General features: G+C 40.7%; 1 protein-coding gene across 1 annotated transcript in view; it reads right to left on the reverse strand.

The window, feature by feature from the left end:
- LOC131979927 (endonuclease V-like) overlaps positions 1 to 23,956 on the reverse strand; it is a 105,124-nt gene that overhangs the window by 59,560 nt on the left and 21,608 nt on the right. Inside the window, 4 exon segments of the mRNA XM_059344008.1 lie at positions 19,124 to 19,205; positions 19,208 to 19,247; positions 22,103 to 22,156; positions 22,300 to 22,314. Coding sequence (XP_059199991.1) covers positions 19,124 to 19,205; positions 19,208 to 19,247; positions 22,103 to 22,156; positions 22,300 to 22,314 — 191 coding nt within the window.

Genomic DNA, 23,956 nt, shown 5'->3' on the forward strand with positions numbered 1-23,956 from the left:
CAGATCAAACAGTAAATCTGTTTGATGAAAAATGATCTTGCTGCATGGACAGATAATTTACCTTGACAAGATTTATTAAATTAAGATGATTAAATCTAGAAATAAGCATGTTGAACACTTAAAATAAGAAATACATTTTTGGTTATTTTACATCTTTTGTGTTTTTTTTGGTGTGCTTTTTTGTCTTTTGATGTCTTTCTTGTGATTTTTCGTCTTTTTGTGTCTTTTTTTGCCTTTTTGTGTCTTTTTTGTGGGGTTTTTTGGGCATTTTGTGTCTTTTTTTGGTCACAAAATGACCAAAACAACCCAAAAAATTTACAAAAGAGATGAAGTAAAGCTGCCAGCAGTGATGAACTGGCCCGAGCAGAGTGACCTGATGATTATTTGGTTCTTACCAAGATAAAGAAAAACTTTAGATTTAGAAGTGTTAGATCATTTATCTGGTTTTAAGAGTTCATTTCTTATTTTAAGTGTTCAACATGCTTATTTCTAGATTTAATAATCTTAATTTAATAAATCTTGTCAAGGTAAATTATCTGTCCATGCAGCAAGATCATTTCCCTCAGATTTACTGTTTGATCTGGTTTCAGACCTTTTTATCAGTGTTGGCTGCAAGTTTAAAAGTGTGTGTGTGCTCTGTGTTTGTGTTACTGCAGAAGGTGACAACAACCAAAAATACACGAGCTGCAATACAGGCTGAATAATTCAGAGGGTGGAGACGCAGCAGCAGGGGGGGTGGAGGGTGGATGGATGGATGGATGAGAGACGGCTGCGTCAGAAGAGGAAAACAGTTCGGAGAGGACGGACGAAGTCAGGAAGAACAAGAAGGTGAGAGAAAGTTGAAGAAGTGGGGAGTCATCACAAGCAACCACACACACTCAACACACAGAAACACACAGAAAACACACAGAAACACACAGAAAATACACAGAAACACACAGAAACACACAGAAAACACACAGAAACACACAGAAACACACAGGAAAACACAGAAACACACAGAAAACACACAGAAACACACAGAAAACACACAGAAACACACAGAAAACACACAGAAACACACAGAAACACACAGAAACACACAGAAAACACAGAAACACACAGAAACACACAGAAAACACACAGAAACACACAGAAACACACAGAAACACACAGAAAACACACAGAAACACACAGAAACACACAGAAACACACAGAAAACACAGAAACACACAGAAAACACACAGAAAACACAGAAACACACAGAAAACACACAGAAACACACAGGAAAACACACAGAAACACACAGGAAAACACAGAAACACACAACAACACACAGAAACACACAGAAAACACACAGAAAACACACAGAAAACACAGAAACACACAGAAAATACACAGAAAACACACAGAAACACACAATCTGTCCTCTCCTGCTGAGGCTACAACAAATATACAAACAATAAACAATAAAAACTAAATTGCTTGCTTCGTACATACAAATATATATCTCGCTCTTCAATATCTGCACAAAAAAGCAATATAATATATCTATATAAAGCAATATCAGCAGTGTTTCTCCATGCGTCCTCTGCTCCACTCACTGATTCATCCCTCCATCTCTGTGATTCTGTGCATGCAGCCTCCCTGCCGCCTATCACTCACAGTGAGATTCATCTGTTTTTGCAATCTGGGCGTGCAGCTGTGGAGCTCCTCCACTCAGAGGGAGCGATGTATGGAAACCCAAACCAGAGAGCAGAGCCTCATTTATTGCCTCTTAGTGGGGAAACTGCACACATCCAATATCTAAAGAGGCTCAGAGCCCTGAGAGGAGGAGGCTCTGCTCAGAGACGCTGTTGATGCTGCCACAGATAAACATAAATACCAGTCAAACATAAACACCAAATAAACATAAATACCAGTCAAACCTCCCGCAGACTGCCAGGAAACTCACTCTGAAGGAGAAAGAGACATGAAGAGAGAACAGGTGACAAGCAGAGAGGGAACACAATTAGTGAGTTCCTCTCAGAGAGGAGCAGGAGGAGCAGGAGGAGAGACCTCACAGCCCCATTACCACTGGAGGACGAGGGGGAGGAGGAGCAGGAGGAGCAGGAGCAGGAGGAGCAGGAGCAGGAGGAGGAGGAGGGGGAGGAGCAGGAGGAGCAGGAGGAGAGACCTCACAGCCCCATTACCACTGGAGGAGGAGCAGGAGGAGCAGGAGCAGGAGGAGGAGGAGTAATGGATTCATCCTGGAGATGATGACTGATGGACCAGAGAGACTAAACATGATACAGAACATAAACAAACCTGCTGAAGCTACCAGTCATCCACATGGTTGGAAAGTAACTAAGTACATTTACTCAAGTACTGGACTTAAGTACTGTTTTGAGGTACTTGTACTTTACATGAGAATTTCTATTTTATGTAACTTTATTCTTCTACTTTACTACATTTAGAGGTAAATATTAAACTTTTTACTCCACTACATTTATCTGACAGCTTTAGTTACTTTACAGGTCGAGATTTAACATGAAAAACATGATCAGTTTAAAGTGATTAGACTTTTTTTTTTTTTTAAATTAACCCATATAACAAATTATTGAAACGCAGCCTGAAATCAAACTTCCTTCCACGCCCTCCATCGAAAAGGATTTCTCCCCTTTTCCAACTGGACTGTGAGTAATGAACTGGGCTTGGATAAGAAACCAGCAAGGACTTTAAGTACAAAGGATTTGACCTGTAATTATCTAGTAATGATCTAGTTAATATGCATTTTTAAGTATATTTGTTGTGATATTCATGCAGCTACATCATTCGAAGTTGTATCTTAATCCTGCTTTATTCAGTACTTTTTACTCCACTACATTTATCTGACAGTTTTAGTTACTTTACAGGTCGAGATTTAACATAAAACATGATAAATTTCAAGTGATTAGACTTTCTTTTTTAAATTAAATTTTATAACAGTATATTAAGTAGTTAATGAGCCCTGTCGTTACAAAATTAAAAAACACTCCTTACATAAAAGCATCAATACAAATAATCCTATAATATATTTAGAATATATAAACCAATGTAAGTGGGTTCATTCTGCATAACGAGTACTTTTACTTTTGATACTTTAAGTACATTTTGATGCTGATACTTTTGTACTTTTACTTCAGTAAGTTTTGAATACAGGACTTTTACTGTAGTGGAGTCATTTCACAGTGTGTATTAGTACTTTTACTGTAGTGGAGTCATTTCACAGTGTGTATTAGTACTTTTACTGTAGTGGAGTCATTTCACAGTGTGTATTAGTACTTTAACTGTAGTGGAGTTATTTCACAGTGTGTATTAGTACTTTTACTGCAGTAAAGGACCTGAATACTTCTTCCACCTCTGGTTTCAGGAAACCATTTCTTTGGGTCCCACAGAAGGTTTGTAGGAGATGAACTCACATGTGGTCGTTGGTTCTCTCTTCAGGAGTGACATCATTCCACTAAAGTGACCTCAGAATCAGAAATACTTCTGCTCTTACCTGGACTGTTGTTTGTTTTACCTGGACTGTTGTTTGTTTTGATGTGTTGGAGATATCGACCCGAGAGACGACTGCTCTTCACTTGACTTGTGAAACTCAAAGTGACAAAATGTAAATTTGACCTAAAAAACTCAACATTAATGTCTGTTTCCAGAAGTGATGACCTACTTACAGACCTGGCTGAGCAGCTGCATGCTGATTTATACCACTGCAGGTAACAAGACAAATATAAATGTTTGAATATGGAGTGAACTGTCCCTTTAGAGGTAAAACTAGTGAAACGTTGGTAATATAATGTATTCTTGCTCTGTTCAATGTACTACAGGCCTGCTGGGTCTGATGGCACAGAGAGCTGATGGTGGCTAATATTAGATAACTTCCATCACTTGTCAGTCAGTTTACTGGCTTTACACTTTTTACACAACACTTGATTCCAACCATGACACTGTTTCACTATGTTAAAGCATGAATAACTTAGAGGAAACTATGGAAAGAGACATTAATGTTGAGTTTTTGAGGTCAAATTTACATTTTGTCACTTTGAGTTTCACAAGTCAAGTGAAGAGCAGTCGTCTCTCGGGTCGATATCTCCAACACATCAAAACAAACAACAGTCCAGGTAAGAGGAGAAGTATTTCTGATTCTGAGGTCACTTTAGTGGAATGATGTCACTCCTGAAGAGAGAACCAACGACCACATGTGAGTTCATCTCATTTAAACCTTCTGTGGGACCCAAAGAAATGGTTTCCTGAAACCAGAGGTGGAAGAAGTATTCAGATCCTTTACTGCAGTAAAAGTACTAATACACACCGTGAAATGACTCCACTACAGTTAAAGTCCTGCATTCAAAACTTACTGAAGTAAAAGTACAAAAGCATCAGCATCAAAATGTACTTAAAGAATCAAGTAAAATAACTCGTTATGCAGAATGAACCACTCAGATTGGTTTATATATTTAGGGCCTCGGGGCAATCACACTGGTCCCATCCAGTAGCTGTAGCGAAAAAGAACAATAATTGTAGATTTTTAAACGTCTACTTCTCCGGCATAATTTCACCTAGAGACTCCATTTAAACTTTAAACAGTAGACACAAGTCTTGTGTATCGGTGTATTAATCCACATTTCGATAGGTCGTATAGTTTTTTATCAATCCCTGTTCAATGACCATGATCATTTTTGGAGAAATTCTGAGATTATAATGGGTGTGTATTGCACGGAATGTTCGTGTCACAGTGTGTGACATCATCGCCAGAGTGTAGAGGGAGAGAAAAAACTGTCAAAAAATAAATTTTAAAACTGCGCTCCAGGCCGCAAATTCCACTCTACAGAAATAATTTATACATAGAAACGTAGGAAAATTAGTCTTCTCCCTCACAATCCTCTGGTAAAGCTGTCAGAGTTATAGTTTGGGCGTAGGACGCACAGATGATCCACCAACACCACCAACAGCCTCATTGGCTCCCATATTAAAAACACAGGAAGATTTCTGTAGAAAAGCATATTCAACAGTTTTTTGGATCGCTCTAACAAAGCTATTTCTTCACTTTTCTTCACAAAAAACATATGTAGACGTTCAGGAAGAACTCAGGACGCTCAAAGTGAAGTCGGATCAATGATAGGTATTATGGTTTTGCCAAAAATGCTTTCTGTTCGAGGACAGAAATTCCAGTCTGTCCACCTCTGGCTGCTGTCACTGTTCAGGAACATTCTACAGCGGCAGTTAATTCTGTTGATTGCTCTGCTCTGATTGGTCGACCCCAAAGCCTTTGATGCTTTGATGTGATTACAGTTACAGATACACACACACACACACACACAGACACACACATGTTGAGGTTAAAGGTCATAGGTTGCTGTATAAATAAATACTTGTAAAGGAATGCTTGTTGTAGGTGTGCTCCTTGTATATTATATAGTATCATAACATTACTAGTATTAATTGTTATAAATCTGTGAAGAATCTCATCATAGTGTACACACACCGGCAGTAGTGGCCCTTTCACTATTTACCCAGAGGACTTTTTCTAGTTATTTACCTCATATTTCTAGACAAAAAAACTCACTTGATGTTGATATGTAACAAATGTAGTTTGTGTAATAAAACCTTCCCCTTATTATTATTATTATTATTATTATTATTATTATTATTATTGTGTAGCAGCAGTTTGCTAAAGAGCCAACAGACAGGCAGACAGGCAGACAGACAGACAGACAGACAGACAGACAGACAGACAGACAGGCAGACAGGCAGACAGACAGACAGACAGACAGACAGACAGGCAGACAGACAGGCAGACAGACAGACAGACAGGCAGACAGACAGACAGACAGGCAGACAGGCAGACAGACAGACAGACAGGCAGACAGGCAGACAGACAGACAGACAGACAGACAGACAGACAGACAGACAGACAGGCTGTTAATTCCCTGCAGGCTGACAGAGTCTCAGTGTGTCTGTCAGAACATTAGAGAGTTCAGTTTCACTGCTGCTCCATTAGAGCTTTAACTGACTGAGACAAGAACAGGAGACGGGCCTGTGTGTGTGTGTGTGTGTGTGTGTGTGTGTGTGTGTGTGTGTGTGTGTCTGTGTTCTTGTACTTCCTACATAGTGAGGACCAGAACACGTTTTTAACCAACAGAGTGAGGACATGTTTGCAAAGTGAGGACATTTCGGCCGGTCCTCACTTCTTTAAAGGCTTTTTGAGATTTCAGACTTTGTTTTAAGGGTTAAAGGTCAGATTAGGTCTATGTTGGGGTTAGGGTCGGACATTTAGTGGTGATGGTGAAGGTTAAGGTTAGGGAACAAGGTTATTATAGTTAAAGAAAACTAAACGCAACAACGAAAACTAGAATAGAAAAAACATTTTCGTTAACTGAAATAAAAATAAAAACAAGTTTTTAAATTTAAAAAAGATAATTAACTGAAACTGTATTGTGTGGTTACAAAACTAATTAACTAAAATTATAGTGAAAATGTCCTTTGTTTGTCATTTTGTGTCTTTTTTAGTTATTTTGTTTCTTTTTTTTGTCATTTTGTGTCTTTTTTAGTTATTTTGTGTCTCTTTTTAGTCATTTTGTGTCTTTCTTTTAATCATTTTGTGTCTTTTTTTGGTCATTTTGTGTCTTTTTTAGTTATTTTGTGTCTTTTTTTAGTCATTTTGTGTCTTTTTTTAGTCATTTTGTGTCTTTTTTTAGTCATTTTGTATCTTTTTTAGTTATTTTGTGTCTCTTTTTAGTCATTTTGTCTTTTTTTAGTCATTTTGTGTCTTTTTTTAGTCATTTTGTATCTTTTTTAGTTATTTTATGTCTCTTTTTAGTCATTTTGTGTCTTTTTTTAGTCATTTTGTATCTTTTTTAGTTATTTTGTGTCTCTTTTTAGTCATTTTGTATCTTTTTTAGTTATTTTGTCTCTCTTTTTAGTCATTTTGTGTCTGTTTTTAGTCATTTTGTGTCTTTTTTTAGTCATTTTGTGTCTTTTTTAGTCCTTTAGTCCAACATAAAATGTGTTTTGAATCTTTTTTTTACTTTCAAACATTATCATAAAAGAATTTGAAATGTTGCAGATGAGAACAAAGAAAAAGTCACTTGTTATTAGTTAGAATAAACTAATTCTAAGGTATTTGTGGTTCATTGAGATTAGATATTTTTACTGGTTTTGGAAAGTCTTGACAAGACACATTTTCTTGTTCCATTGGCAGATAATTTTACTATTTTTAAGCAAAATACACCTAATCTTTGTCCTTTTCCCTTGTTTTAAGAGCTGCCTTGTTGCAGTGTGCCCTCTGCTGTCACAGTGACCAGAGAGAGAAGAGGAAGACTGGAGGTGTCAGCTCCTCTTCCTCTTCATCACATGGAGGTGAAGCTACAGGAGGAGTGTGAGAATTTAATGGTGTGAGGAAGCAGGACGAGAGGTGCTGAAGGAGTCTCTGGGTGTGTTTGTGTGTTTTGGTTTATAACATTCTGCTGCAGAGCTTCAACACGAGCCTTCACTGCAGAATCTACCATGATGTCATCGTTTCTTTCATCTCTCGCTCTGTGAGTCTCTGGAGCCGAGCAAGGAGAAGGAGGCTTTATCTCACTCTTATCAGAGAGAGGAGGAGGAGGAGGAGGAGGAGGAGGAGGAGGAGAGAAAAGGACTCATTTATACTCAGCATTAGAGACAGAGAACCCTCAGCTGCTGTGACAGTGAAACAGATCTTATGATTACAGAGTATTAGAGCTTACAGACTCTCTGTACACTGTAAAAAGGTGTTTAGTCTAAAAACCAGATCAAACAGTAAATCTGAGGGAAATGATCTTGCTGCATGGACAGATAATTTACCTTGACAAGATTTATTAAATTAAGATTATTAAATCTAGAAATAAGCATGTTGAACGCTTAATTTCTTATTCTAACCGTGTGTTCAGACCGGACGCGTAGCGAATTTTTGCGTTGCGTTACTCGCGCGAGTAAATAACTCGCGAATTTTCGCCCAAGAGACTATTTAGCGCCAAATAATTTCATTCTGTCATCAACCATGACAAGCATAGCGTCCCTGTACCTGCTCTGGAAGTCCGAGATACGTCGGAAAACACGCCGTGGTGTCTGGGTGAGTGACATCATCCGGAGGCGCACTCAGCACGGAGAGAGGACCGCAGAGTCCTTCCACCTTTGTCCCTCCTGCCGACCCACTCCTCCTTCCTGCCTCTTTTCTCCTCTCTCTCATGTATGTATCTCGGACACTGTCGTCCAGAATCTCAACGCTGATAGGCTGTCCCGACACAGCGTCACGCCAATATTTCGCCAAAGTTGAATTTATTGAACTCACGCGAATTCGCGTTGTTTCATTTGCGCTGCGACATTCGCGTCAATCGCGGCGTTCGCGTCGCGCGAAGCCCGCGATTTGCGCCGCCGGCAAAAATTTGCGTCTATTCGCGTATGTAATCTTGTCGCGCGAAATATTCGCTACGCGTCCGGTCTGAACACACCGTAAAAGGTGTTTAGTCTAAAACCAGATCAAACAGTAAATCTGAGGGAAATGATCTTGCTGCATGGACAGATAATTTACCATGACAAGATTTATTAAATTAAGATTATTAAATCTAGAAATAAGCATGTTGAACACTTAGAATAAGAAATTAACTCTTAAAACAAGATACATTTTCTAACACTTCTAAATCTAAAGGTTTTTTTTTTATCTTGGTAAGAACCAAATATTTTGCAGTGCACAGATCTAATTCAGACTTTCTCCCTTCCACAAAATCAAATGGAATCAACTGACCTGCAACAAAAGTCCACCACGGTAGAACATGAAGAATATTAATAAGGTGCTTCATTAGCGGTTTAGAGTCCCAGTCTAGTCATGAAAACCAGGCTGTCCAGTCCAGATCCAGGACTCAAATACTCAACCATTATTATTATTATTATTATTATAACTATCCAGTCACAGACGTCGTCTCTCAACTCTGTTATTGTGTTTAAAGCTGCTAATCAGACTGTTAACAGTTCCAGAACCACAGAAGAAGAAGACTTGGCCCCAGCTGACGGACAGACTGCCAACAGCCTCCAACATTATAATCACATCAACGAGACAAAGTGGAGTCGACTGACCCAACCCTGTAGTTTAATAGGTGGTGGCTGGATAATCAAACTCTGAGGAGAAGTGAAACTTCTCCTCAGAGACTTCTTCATGACGTCACGAGGTAGAAACGTTCAGCAGCGTGTTTCCTGCTGCCAGCTGAACTCTACAGTTTACATGTCACATTTAGCCAAAACCACCAGGAGCAACAAGATTTTACTGAAGTTTTTGCTGAGGTTTTTCAAATTTTGTAGTGTGCATTCAGCATTTTTAATGCGATATTTTGTGTTTAATTTTTTTTTAAGTTTTTTGTATTTTTGTTGGGGGGGGGTTATGCATGTTTTTGCATGTTTTTTGTGTGGTTTTTATGTGGGATTTTTTTTTAATTCTTTTTGTGTTTTTTGTGAAACAAAAAAAATGTTTTTTTCTGTGTTTCGTGTGTGTTTTTGGTTAAATACTGTGTGTTTTTGGTGGGGGTTTTTTGTGTTCAAAATGTTGATCCAGTAAGACAAAATGAAAAAAATAATGATCAGGTCGTATAGTTGAGGTTGTACTGAAAACAATGATACCAACAAGGCATTTTTATGTGATGTGTGTGTGTGTATATATATATATATATATATACAGGCGGAATGAAAAGGAGTCAAAAACCAACAAAATAGCCCCAAACTCTAAAGGGTTAAACAGCCCCAGAGTGAAGAAGAGAATATTTAATATTCAATATGCTATGCATGTAACTTGACTTAGATTAAATACAGATAATTTCCTCTGTCTCTGTCACATACAACGGAGTGACAAATTAAAGGGAAAAAATGAATAAATTAGTGGGAAAACACAATGAATGCTTCCATCCCAGGTCCAGGGCTCGCTGAGTGCTCTGATGAATATGAAAATGATGTGAATCATAATCTGTGGCCTCCACAGTCACCAGTCAACCCAACTCAACACCCAGGAGAGGTTTCTGTTGTTGGACGGAGCTCACAGCGCCATCATCACAACGCCAAACGAGAAAAAACCTTTTGGATTAATGCCGATCATCAGAGACGGACAACAATCTGTCAGACTGAAGCTGTTCTGGACCAACACGTTCCTGCTGGAGGACACTGGTAACTCTTAAATCATGTTCTCTCCATAGGGTTACATTGGGGGGATTTTTAGCATGTTTTTGCCGAATAATTTGAAAACTGTTTGCAGAAACCGTTACAAAAGTCACAGCACACTTCTCATGGCCAAGCAGGTCGGTTTGATGGTTTGACCTTTTTAGTGTATGTGTGAATAACAGTTAGTGTGCTTTTGTAAGCAAGCACACAAAATAAGCCCGGTGAATAGTAGTTAGTGTGCTTTTGAAAGCAAGCACACTAAATAAGAATAAACCCGGTGAATAACAATTAGTGTGCTTTTGCAAGCAAGCACAGAAAATAAGAATAAACCCGTGAATAACAATTAGTGTCCTTTTGCAAACAAGCACACAAAATAAGCCCGGTGAACAGCAGTTAGTGTGCTTTTGCAAGCAAGCACACAAAATAAGAATAAACCAGGTGAATAACAATTAGTGTGTTTTTGCAAGCAAGCACACAAAATAAGAATAAATCTGTGAATAACAACTAGTGTGCTTTTGCAAGCAAGCACACAAAATAAGAATAAATCTGTGAATAACAATTAGTGTGCTTTTGCAAGCAAGCACACAAAAATAGTATTTAGCCCGGTGAATAACATAGGTGTTTTTTTTCAAGCACACTGAATAAAAAAGAAGCAGAGGAAGAAGAGCCCGAGGCTCACCTTTTATGAAAAGTCTTTCCATATTGGTGCAGTTTTAGTTTTCTTTGAGAATAACTCCACTGTGTCTCATCTCGTCACCATAAAAAAACATTTTTAAACTTTCTACTTAACATCCATGACGTGTCTCCCTCGACTGATCCGGCTCATGGTGCAGCTTTGTCTCAGCTGGAGATTTCATGGTCTGTCACACTCTAGTCCTCTCATAAACAATCATAATGTGTCAATCACGCTGTTATATGACACCGTGTCCACGTCCTCTAATGTTCCTTTATTACCAGAGAACCTCTCTCTCTCTCTCTCTCTCTCTCTCTCTCTCTCTCTCTCTCTCTCTCTCTCTCTCTCTCTCTCTCTCTCTCTCTCTCTCTCTCACATATGACCTGAACAGTATCCATCAGTATCTGATACTAACATCAGTATTTCTCCTGGTTGTGTACAAGCCTTTCATTACTGTTAGAGCTCAACCTTCCATAGATTTCTACCTTTGTCTGCTCCTCTTCCTCCTCCAGTCAGAGACATTAACCACTCAATGCTTCTCTTAGAAACACATAAATACACTCAGACATGAACCACAACACTCTGTCTGCCACAGAGAGTCCTGCAGATAAACACAACCCAGAGAATCAATGACTCGTGAAGTAACTAAGTACATTTACTCAAGTACTGTACTTAAGTACCATTTTAAGATACTTGAACTTTACAAGTACTCCACTACATAAAGCATGAATAGTAATAATAACTAGAAAATGTCCTCTGGGTAAATAGTGAAAGGGCCACTACTGCCGGTGTGTGTACACTATGATGAGATTCTTCAGAGATTTATAACAATTAACACTAGTAATGTTATAATACTATATAATATACAAGGAGCACACCTACAACAAGCATGTGTGTGTGTGTGTGTGTGTGTGTGTGTGTGTGTGTGCGTGCGTGTATCTGTAACTGTAATCACATCAAAGGATCAAAGCCTTTGCGGTCGACCAATCAGAGCAGAGCAATCAACAGAATTAACTGCAGCTGTAGAATGTTCCGGCATAGTGACAGCAGCCAGAGGTGGGCAGACTGGAATTTCTGGCCTCGAACAGAAAGCATTTTGGGCAAAACCATAATTGTGCAATGCAAAATTTTGGGCAGTTTTTCGCGACTTATGTTGCGAAAAATTCATATTCTGTAGAGAAAAGTAATAGCACACCGATCCCGATCAAACCACACGTTTTGATATATAATTTGTCCTGCAACTCTTCAAGTTGTAGGACTAGTAGCGGGACAAAATTGCGTCCGGAAGAGGAAGAAGAAGAAATCCACAGTATAACAGTAGTGCAGCACTGGTCCCTACAGATGGTCCCTACTATTGCTGTAGGGACCAGTATGTGTAAGTGTGTGTGTGTGTGTGTGTGTGTGTGTGTGTGTGCCTGTCCTGTTCAACATGTTCCTGTCTGCAGTCCCCCTCCTCTCACACAAAGCCCTGGAAACCACAGACGGTGTCCACATCCAGATCCGACTGGATGGAAACCTTTTCAATATCCGGCGCCTGCAGGCCTTCACCAAAATCACCACAAAACAAGTCCTGGAGCTCCACTACGCTGATGACTGCGCACTCCTCGCTCACACACCAGATGCAGCGGGCACTTAATGTGGTAACCACCATATACAGTGCCCTGGGACGCAAAGTCAACACATCCAAAACCCAGATAATTGTGCAGCAAACATCCCACCAACCGGAAGTGCCTATCTTCACTGTTGACGGCCAAAAGCTCACAATCGTTCCGCACTTCACCTTGGAAGCGTCCTCTCACCCACCTGCACCATCGACAGTGACATCCAGGTCCGTGTAGCCCTAGCCTCCTCTGCCTTTGGTAGGCTTAAAAACAGAGTGTTCAAAAATAGAAACCTGACAGTTTATACAAAAGCAGCTGTATACAAAGCAGTCTGTCTGTCCACACTGCTGTACAGCTCAGAAGCCTGGACACCTTATCAAAGGCACATAGGAACACTTGAGGCATTTCACATCCGCTGCCTGCAAAGGATCCTGGGTGTGTCCTGGGAGGACAGAGTCCCTCATGTGGACATCTTCAACCGCACCCACACACCAAGCATCGAAGTGCTCCTTGCCCAAAGACCCCTGCGTTGGGTCGGCCATGTAGTCCGCATGCCGTCCCAGCGAGTCCCCCGCCAGATCCTCTATGGCCAACTTCAGGAAGGTCGTAGGTCTGCTGGGGGACAGCGGAAACGGTACAAGGACCACCTCAAGACCCTCCTGAAGCGCTGTGACATCCAGCCAGCGTCCCTGGAAAGCCTGGCTGCCGACCGGCCCACATGGCGCTCAGCCAGCCACCAGGTGTAGCACGCCGCCAGGAGCAGACCGCTGAGAGCAGAATACAGCGCGCTGCAGGGCCCCCCCCCTCATGTACAGACTACACCTGCCCCACATGTGGCAAACCATGCGGGTCAGGCATCGGCCTCCATAGCCACATGAAATGGCACCAACGTAACCCCCCACAATAACCCAGCCCAAGTGGAGCAACGCCATCATCGAATACGATGGACAGCCATAAGCAGAAAGTGTGTGTGTGTGTGTGTGTGTGTGTGTGTGTGTGTGTGTGTGAGTGTGTGTGTGTGAGTGTGTGTGTGTGTGTGTGTGTGTGTGTGAGGGGCAGCAGAATATTGCAGATAACTTCTGTCATCTTCAAACTTCAAACAGAAGATCTGTTACGTAACTCAGAGTTTTCCTGTCAGACTGATGACACATTTTTGAGTTTTTTATCCACAACCTCTGACTAACTGACTTCCTGAGGGTTCTGAGGTTCCTGAGGGTTCTGAGGGTTCTGAGGGTTCTGAGGGTTCTGAAGGTTCTGAGGGTTCTGAGGTACGTAGTGACGTAAACTCAGAGTTCAATTCCAAACATGACACTCACCAGAACTGGATCTGTGATGTCAGCCGGAAAGAGAATAGAAAATATCTGAGAGATAAGACAAGATTTCTTAAATTAAGATTATTAAATCTAGAAATAAGCACGTTGAACACTTAAAATAAGAAATTAACTCTTAAAACCAGATAAATTATCCAACTCTAAATTATCTTGGTAAGAACCAAATAATCATCAGGTCACTCTGCTCGGGCCAGTTCATCACTGCTGGCAGCTTTACTTTATCTGGTTTTAAGAGTTCATTTATTATTTTAAGTGTTCAACATGCTTATTTCTAGATTTAATAATCTTAATTTAATAAATCTTGTCAAGGTAAATTATCTGTCCATGCAGCAAGATCATTTCCCTCAGATTTACTGTTTGATCTGGTTTTTAGACACAGTTTTTTGCAGTTCACCTCTACCTCTCCTCTTCCTCTTCCTCCTCTCCTCCTCCTCCTCCTCCTCCTCCAACCAGCTCAACACATCACACTTACACTTTGATGAAATAAACACACACGGGAGAGGATGAGTTAGTTCCCTTGGCAAAAAAAAACAGATTTTGAGGTGTGTGTGTGTGTGTGTGTGTGTGTGTGTGTGTGTGTGTGTGTGTGTGTGTGTGTGTGTGGTGTGTGTGTGTGTGTGTGTGTGTGTGTGTGTGTGTGTGTGGTGTGTGTGTGTGTGTGTGTGGTGTGTGTGGTGTGTGTGTGTGTGTGTGTGTGTGGTGTGTGTGTGTGTGTGTGTGTGTGTGTGTGTGTGTGTGTGTGTGTGTGTGGTGTGTGTGTGTGTGTGTGTGTGTGGTGTGTGTGTGTGTGTGTGTGTGTGTGTGTGTGTGTGTGTGTGTGGTGTGTGTGTGTGTGTGTGTGTGTGGTGTGTGTGTGTGTGTGTGTGTGTGTGTGTGTGTGTGTGTGTGTGTGTGTGTGTGTGTGTGGTGTGTGTGTGTGTGTGTGTGTGTGTGTGTGTGTGTGTGTGGAGCCACAGCACAGCCTAGTGGCAGCAGCAGCCTGAGGCAGCACCAGGATCGTTCTCACCACTGGAACTTTTTATCTTTTTGTGAGTTTTAAACCTTTTAGATTCTCTGAAAAAAAAATAAACTGGTTCCTGATTTGACTCATGAGACTTTATTTAGGATTCATGGAGGTCTTTCATCTTTCTTTCAGGTCATCATTGCTCTGACTTGTGTTGTGAGCTGTGTTCTGCCCATACATACATGTGTTGAATGTGTTAAACTCTCCAATAGACACATAATAGATGTGTCATCTACAGCAGGGCAAGAATTCACCAACAAAATTGAACCAAACTGCTGAAACCCTGAGAGACGGTCAGTAACTAGAGGCCTGGAGGTTTGTTATTTTAAATTATTATCTTATTATTGTACTATAGAAGCTGACCCGCCGGTATTATACGGCGCATTTACAGCTAATAATACAAATCCCACAATGCCCTGCTGCTGTTTTGGCGCGTCAACCAGGACAGGACCCAGAAACGCGCTCAAACAAAATTACCAAAAAAAGGAAACAAAATGACCAAAAAAGAAACAAATTGACCAATAAAAGACACAAAATGACCAAAAAAAGACATAAATGACTAAGAAAGACACAAAATAACAAAAAAAAGACACAAATTGACCAAAAAAGGAAACAAAATGACCAAAAAAAGGAAACAAAATGACCAAAAAAAAAGACACAAATTGACCAAAAAAAAGACACAAAATGACTAAAAAAAGAAACAAAGTGATCAAAAAATGACACAAAAAGACACAAAATGACCAAAAAAAGAAACAAAGTGATCAAACAAAGACACAAAATGACCAAAAAAGACACAAAATAACAAAAAAGACACAAATTGACCAAAAAAGACACAAAATGACCAAAAAAGACACAAATTGACCAAAAAAAGGAAACAAAATGACCAAAAAAAGGAAACAAAATGACCCAGAAGCGCTCCTCTGTGACAGTCGTCATAGCAACCTCCAGCTAGAGCTGTCTCCCAGCTACCCCTTCCCACAAATGGAGAAAAGAAAGGCAGAATTTATTAACCTGTTGAAAAAGTTTATTTTGATATTTAAATCAGAAGGATGCAAAAAGAAAAGAGGCATACGATTTTTATTAAATCTTTATTTAATAAATTAATGACATTGATGTGTTTTTTATTTGAAATTTGATTTTGCATGTCTGCACTATTTAGTTATATATTGTATGTTTATAAGCGTTGCTGGTTCCATATTTAATGTTAAAGCAAAACATGTTTGGTATACACTACTGGTCAAAAGTTTTAGAACACACCAACTTTTCCAGAATTGAATTGAAAATGATGCAGTTTAATGTCTCAGTGTACTCTGAAATTAATGCACATTTGCAACATTTAAAATTCTTTATCGAGCATGATAGTGTTTTGAAAGTTAAAAAAAGATTCAAAATCACATTTTAATTTAAATTGGACTAAATGACTAAAAAAAGACACAAAATGACTTACAAAGACATGAAAAGAATTCAAAAATGGACAAAATAGCCCAAGACTCCATAGAGTTAAGTTGTTAACCCATTTCTTGTTTCCTGAAAAAGGCCTACTTGTATAATTCTGAAATGTACATTATTTTCCAGTTTTGGTTAAGCTTACCTTTTTTTATTTACCTCTGGCAGTTCACCACTTACCTTTGGACCCTTTCAAGCTGTTCATTTGACTTGAACTGCTTGAATTTCAATAAAAAACTGGAAAAACTGGGGTGTTCTAAAACTTTTGACCGGTAGTGTATATTAAAAGGTTTATTTGTTCAATGTTGGCCCGCGATTTTATTCAAGTTTTACATTTTGGCCCATTGTGTATCTGAGTTTGACGCCCCTGGTTTAGACGTTCTACCTGCTGAGGCTCAATGAGAACACAGAACCACCAGAGAGAAGTTCTGTCACACATGTGACCTGATGCTGACCGACAGGATCAGTAGCCAGCAGAGCATCACACTGTAAAAAATATTCTGTTTAATTTACGGTAAACTACCGGCAGCTGTGGTTGCCAGAACTTTACTGTAAAAAATACAGTGAGTGGGTTTTCTACTGTAAATTTAAATGTAAATATCAGCAAAATCTGTCATTTAGACTGAAAAATCACTTGCCATTTTATCCCTATTGTGTCTCTTTTTGGTAATTTTGTGTCTCATTTGATAATTTTACGTTTTTTTTTTTGATAATTTCATGTCTCTTTTGGTCGTTTTCTGTCTTTTTTTGGTAATTTTGTGTCTTTTTAGATAGTTTTGTGTCTCTTTTGGTCATTTTGTGTCTTTTTTGATGGTTTTGTGTCTCTTTAGGTCGTTTTCTGTCTCTTTTTTTGGTCGTTTTGTGACTCTTTTGGTCATTTTAGGTCCTTTGTTAGGTCCTTTGGTCTGCTATTATTTTTAGGGTAGTTATGTCCTTGTGACGTTATGGTATTTCTCCATTCATTTTTAATGAAAAATCTAATATTTTTTACAGCAAAACTGTGTTTTCTAAAGTTTATGACAGAAAAAAGTAAAAGTTTTGTGCTATTCTTTGATTTACGGTAATTAAAAGTGTCTACTACGGTGATATTACATTTTTAATTTCACGTCCTATTTCTGATATAATTTGACAGTGTTTTACTGTCATTTCTACAAACATTTTTTACAGTGCATCACACTCACATTATTATACATACATACATACATACATACATTATGTTATAGAAGAGTCTGACACATCACACATCGCCTCGTCAACTTCACTTTTTAAGCCTCAAGTTTGGCATTTTGCCAGAAGTGACAATATTATACACTGTAAAAAAACAAAAAAATGTTGTTTTATGGTAAAAACCAGCAGCTGGTTGCCAGAACTTTACCGTAATAAATACGCTGCAACTTTTTATAATATTACAGTAAAATGATATTAGATTGTCATTTTATTTCATATTTTACCGTATAAATAAAAAGTTTTTCCATCAAAAGAAACGCTGTTCTGCCATATAATTGACCAGAAAATACTTTATAAATGCTGCATAAATTAAAGATTTCACCATTAAATATTACAGTATATTTCTGTTAGAGATATGCTGTTTAGTACATTTAACAGTGAGAAAAAGTATTTTTTTTACAAAAGATAAATGCAAAAATGATGCTTGTATATATATTACAGTATATTTTTGCTACAAACAAGGTGCCAGAGTATTTTACAGTGGAGTCATGTATTTAAAAAATTAAAAAAAATATTTAAAAAAATGGTGCTTCGACTGATATAAACATTTACTGTGTTTCATTGTTACTGAAACTGATTTAACTGATTTATCATTTTATCTTTTTTACTAGTTTTTCACCCTAAAATCTACAGAAAAAGATGAAACTAACAGTTAAAACCCATGAGGAGAATGTTTACTAAGGCAACAAATCAAGTGAGAAGAAGAAACATTTTCTCATAGACTTCTATACAACTGGATTATTTAGGGTTTGGAGTTCCCTCCTTCAACACATTCTCTGTAGTAAACTCCTTCCTGCTGCTGTCAGTGGAAACAGACTTTATTAACAACCAGGTTGGCATCAGGCTGCGAGGCAGAGAGGAGAATGTTTGTCTGCCTCGCAGCTAAAAACTGTTCACTGTCTCACTGCAGCTTCCTGACAATTAGCCTTGTTTCACTGTGTAAACATGCTTCTGAAACAGATCCAGAGCTTCACTAGCTAGGATGAATATATTTCTCCCTGAAAGTCTCTCAGGCTGCAGAAACACAAGATGAACAGCCTGAAACCTCTTCTACAGGACGGTCTGCTGCACAGGGTGTGTGTGTGTGTGTGTGTGTGTGTGTGTGTGTGTGTGTGTTCTTGTACTTCCTACATAGTGAGGACCAGAACACGTTTTTAACGTGTGAGGACATGTTTGAGAAGTGAGGACATTTCGGCCGGTCCTCACTTCTTTAAAGACTTTTTTTTAGATTTCAGCCTTTGTTTTAAGGGTTAAAGGTTACATGATAATGATAATTAACTGAAACTGTATTTTGTGGTTACAAAACTAACTAAAATAATAGTGAAAATGTCCTTTGTCAACTTTTTTCATACATAATGAAGATGGATCAGACAAAGGAAATAAAGGCAAAATTTACTGTGACCTCTTTTAATCTCCCACCCAACAAATACCCCATTACAAAACACTACAACTAATAAAAACTAAACTAAAACTAAAGGATTTCAAACAAATAAAAACTAAACTAAAACTAGCAAACTCACTCTAAAAACTCATTAAAACTAACTGGATTTGAAAACAAAAAAATCACAACGAAATTAAAACTGAAACTGATGAAAAACGCACTATTCCAATGAGAATACAAATATGTGTGTGTGTGTGTGTGTGTGTGTGTGTGTGTGTGTGTGTGTGTGTGTGTGTGTACCTGTCTGATGGCTCTGGGACGCGGTAGCGGCAGCAGGAGTGTGTGAGGCGTACGGCGGTGTCGATGCTGATCTTGTGGCCGACGACACGTAGACAGGTTTGGAGCTCTTATCGGAGCTTCGTAACGCCTGAAAACAACAAACAACACAACAGTAACTCCTCCATGTTCCTCTGTTACTGAGGAGGTGTTTTATTCTGTGTTCTGGGCTAGTTATTTCCTGTTTTATTTTGAAATAGTAACTCTCCTCTGGTTTCACGTCACTTGTGTCATCTGTCTGATTGTCTCAAAAGTCTGTTCACCTGGTGCTCCCTTCCCTCCATGTGTTCACCTGGTGCTGCCTTCCCTCCATGTGTTCACCTGGTGCTCCCTTCCCTCCATGTGTTCCAATAGTCTGTTCACCTGGTGCTCCCTTCCCTCCATGTGTTCAATAGTTCACCTGGTGCTCCCTTCCCTCCATGTGTTCCAATAGTCTGTGTTCACCTGGTGCTCCCTTCCCTCATGTGTTCCAATAGTCTGTTCACCTGGTGCTCCCTTCCCTCCATGTGTTCCAATAGTCTGTGTTCACCTGGTGCTCCTTCCCTCCATGTGTTCCAATAGTTCACCTGGTGCTCCCTTCCCTCCATGTGTTCCAATAGTCTGTTCACCTGGTGCTCCCTTCCCTCCATGTGTTCAATAGTCAGTGTTCACCTGGTGCTCCCTTCCCTCCATGTGTTCCAATAGTCTGTTCACCTGGTGCTCCCTTCCCTCCATGTGTTCCAATAGTTCACCTGGTGCTCCCTTCCCTCCATGTGTTCCAATAGTTCACCTGGTGCTCCCTTCCCTCCATGTGTTCCAATAGTCTGTGTTCACCTGGTGCTCCCTTCCTCCATGTGTTCCAATAGTTCACCTGGTGCTCCCTTCCCTCCATGTGTTCCAATAGTCTGTGTTCACCTGGTGCTCCCTTCCCTCCATGTGTTCCAATAGTTCACCTGGTGCTCCCTTCTCTCCATGTGTTCCAATAGTCTGTGTTCACCTGGTGCTCCTTCCTCCATGTGTTCCAATAGTTCACCTGGTGCTCCCTTCCCTCCATGTGTTCCAATAGTCTGTTCACCTGGTGCTCCCTTCCCTCCATGTGTTCAATAGTCAGTGTTCACCTGGTGCTCCTTCCCTCCATGTGTTCCAATAGTCTGTGTTCACCTGGTGCTCCCTTCCTCCATGTGTTCCAATAGTCTGTTCACCTGGTGCTCCTTCCCTCCATGTGTTCCAATAGTCTGTTCACCTGGTGCTCCCTTCCCTCCATGTGTTCAATAGTCAGTGTTCACCTGGTGCTCCCTTCCCTCCATGTGTTCAATAGTCTGTGTTCACCTCGTGCTCCCTTCCCTCCATGTGTTCCAATAGTTCACCTGGTGCTCCCTTCCCTCCATGTGTTCAATAATCTGTTCACCTGGTGCTCCTTCCCTCCATGTGTTCCAATAGTCTGTGTTCACCTGGTGCTCCTTCCCTCCATGTGTTCCAATAGTCAGTGTTCACCTGGTGCTCCCTTCCCTCCATGTGTTCCAATAGTCTGTGTTCACCTGGTGCTCCCTTCCCTCCATGTGTTCCATAGTCTGTGTTCACCTGGTGCTCCCTTCCCTCCATGTGTTCCAATAGTCTGTTCACCTGGTGCTCCCTTCCCTCCATGTGTTCCAATAGTCTATTCACCTGGTGCTCCCTTCCCTCATGTGTTCCAAAAGTCTATTCACCTGGTGCTCCCTTCCCTCCATGTGTTCCAAAAGTCTATTCACCTGGTGCTCCCTTCCCTCCATGTGTTCCAATAGTTCACCTGGTGCTCCTTCCTCCATGTGTTCAATAGTTCACCTGGTGCTCCTTCCCTCCATGTGTTCAATAGTCTGTTCACCTGGTGCTCCCTCCCTCCATGTGTTCCAATAGTCTGTGTTCACCTGGTGCTCCCTTCCCTCCATGTGTTCAATAGTCTGTGTTCACCTGGTGCTCCCTTCCCTCCATGTGTTCCAATAGTCTGTGTTCACCTGGTGCTCCCTTCCCTCCATGTGTTCCAATAGTCTGTGTTCACCTGGTGCTCCCTTCCCTCCATGTGTTCCAATAGTTCACCTGGCTGCTCCCTTCCCTCCATGTGTTCCAATAGTTCACCTGGTGCTCCCTTCCCTCCATGTGTTCAATAGTCTGTTCACCTGGTGCTCCCTTCCCTCCATGTGTTCCAATAGTCTGTGTTCACCTGGTGCTCCTTCCTCCATGTGTTCCAATAGTTCACCTGGTGCTCCCTTCCTCCATGTGTTCCAATAGTCTGTGTTCACCTGGTGCTCCCTTCCCTCCATGTGTCCAATAGTCTGTGTTTCCTTGTCTTGGTCCAGTGTGTTTGATCGTCACCATAGTTACCAGTTATCTCCTTTTGTTTCCTCACTAGAGTGATTTTTCTTTGTGATTTATTCGTTTAGCTCAGTTCTTAGTTTCATAGTATTTTGAGTCAGCCGTTTTGTTTTTCCTCCTTTTGAAGTGATTTTGTGTTCTTTATTATTTTTCCCCTTTAGTCCTGATCCAGTTTTTCATAGTGTTCTAGTAGAATCTTTTATTTTTCCTCTCAGGTTTTGTTCCTCCTTTTGGAGCGCTTTTAGTTTGTAGAAGTTTTTATTTAATTATTTTTCCCTTGAGAGTTTTCCCGTTTCTTAGATTAGGATTATCTATTTAGTTTAGTTAGTCGTGTAGATAGTTTTCTGTGTTTTTCCTCTTTATAGCGACGTTTCTTTGTTAGATTTCTGCTCAGAGTGAGGAGTTTCGTAGCCCTTTTCTTTCACTCTGTGAGGTTTTCTTTGCTGTATTTTTTGAATAAAGAGATTTTAAGTCCTGACTTGATCCGACCTGACAGTGATCGAGCATCATACATTTAGTTTGACTTTAGGAGGCTGTTGTTGCTGTTCTTTGGAGTCAAAAACACAGAACAGGCTGGTTAAAGTACTTGTTTGTGTGTTTTGTGTGTCTGTCCTTTACCTTTCGCAGCACTTTGCCTGAGGCGGCTGTAAGAGGGAAGCTGTCCTCCTTCTTCTAGAGCAGCGATCTGTGGAGGCAAGAGAGAAAAACAGAGTCAGAACAGATGAAGAGCAGCGACAAGCAGCATCAGCTGAAACACTCATCAACCAGCTGAAACACACTCAACCTGCTGAAACACCACATCAACCAGCTGAAACACCAACAGCTGCAACCTAACGTGAAACACAATCAACCTGCTGAACACACATCAACCTGCTGAAACACCTCATCAACCTGCTGAAACACCTCATCAACCAGCTGAAACACTCATCAACCTGCTGAAACACACATCAACCTGCTGAAACACCTCATCAACCTGCTGAAACACCTCATCAACCTGCTGAAACACCTCATCAACCTGCTGAAACACCACACATCCAGCTGAAACACCATCACAGCTAACACATCACTGCTGAAACACCTCATCAACCAGCTGAAACACACTCAACCTGCTGAACACCTCATCAACCTGCTGAAACACATCATCAACCAGCTGAAACACCACATCAACCTGCTGAAACCCTCATCAACTGCTGAACACATCACTGCTGAACACCACATCAACCTGCTGAAACACCTCATCAACCTGCTGAAACACCACATCAACCTGCTGAAACACCCTCATCAACCTGCTGAAACACCACATCAACTGCTCAACTCTCATTATTCAACCTCTGTGTGACTTTACAGGTTTGGACCTGAGGTGTGTTCAAACTCCAAACTGAGAGAAGAACTACTGTGTATTTCAAAGGATGGGAAATTAACGACAAAACCATTTTTGCTTCATTGATTTGCTATTTAATGTTTTCTTCAAGATACCAAGGATCCACAAGGAAGGATCCCCCACCAGGAAGGATCCCTACCAAGGAAGGATCCCACCAAGGAAAGGATCCCACCAAGGAGGGATCCCACCAAGGAGGGATCCCACCAAGAGGATCCCACCAAGGAAGGATCCACCAAGAATGATCCCACCAAGGAAGGATCCCACAAGAAGGATCCCACCAAGGAAGGATCCTTCAAGGAAGGATCCCACCAAGGAAGGATCCAACCAAGGAAGGATCCCACCAAGAAAGGATCCACCAAGGAAGGACCTACAAGGAAGGATCCCACCAAGGAAGGATCCCACCAAGAAAGGATCCCACCAGGAAGGATCCACAAAGGACAGATCCCAAGGAAGATCCCACCAAGGAAAGATCCTACCAAGGAAGGATCCCAAAGGAAGGATCCTACCAAGAAAGGATCCCACCCACCGAAGTATCCCTACCACAGAAAGGATCCCACCAATGAGGTATCCCACCAAGGAAGGATCCACCAAGGAAGATCCCAACAAGGAGGATCCTACCAAGAAGGATCCACCAAGAAGGATCCAACCAAGGAAGGATCCTACAAGGACGGATCCACAAGGAGGATCCAAGGAAGGATCCCACCAGGAAGGATCCCAAGGCAGTATCCAAGGAAGGATCACCAGGAAGGATCCACCAAGGAAGGATCCTGGACTTTGGGATACAGCCTCAGTGTGTTTTTTCATCCAGCTGTCAACATTTTAACTTCATTGTTTATGTTTGAGGTTATCTTGAAGAAAACATTTAAATAGCAAATCATGAGTCAAAAACGGTTTTGTTGCTAAATTTGCCATCGTTTTGGGGGCGTTCCCGGTGGCACACTGGTAGAGCAGGTACCATGGAGGCATTGTCCTCGTAAGCAGGCGGCCCGGGGTTCGAATCCGACTCGGAGCCCTTCCCTCTGTCTCCCCTTCACTCTGTCCAATCAATGAAGCCCAATGGCCTTTAATGTAATGTAATGGCCAAAAAAATA

Source organism: Centropristis striata, chromosome 1 (assembly GCF_030273125.1).
Source record: "Centropristis striata isolate RG_2023a ecotype Rhode Island chromosome 1, C.striata_1.0, whole genome shotgun sequence".
In the NCBI taxonomy this organism is placed as follows: Eukaryota; Metazoa; Chordata; class Actinopteri; order Perciformes; family Serranidae; genus Centropristis; species Centropristis striata.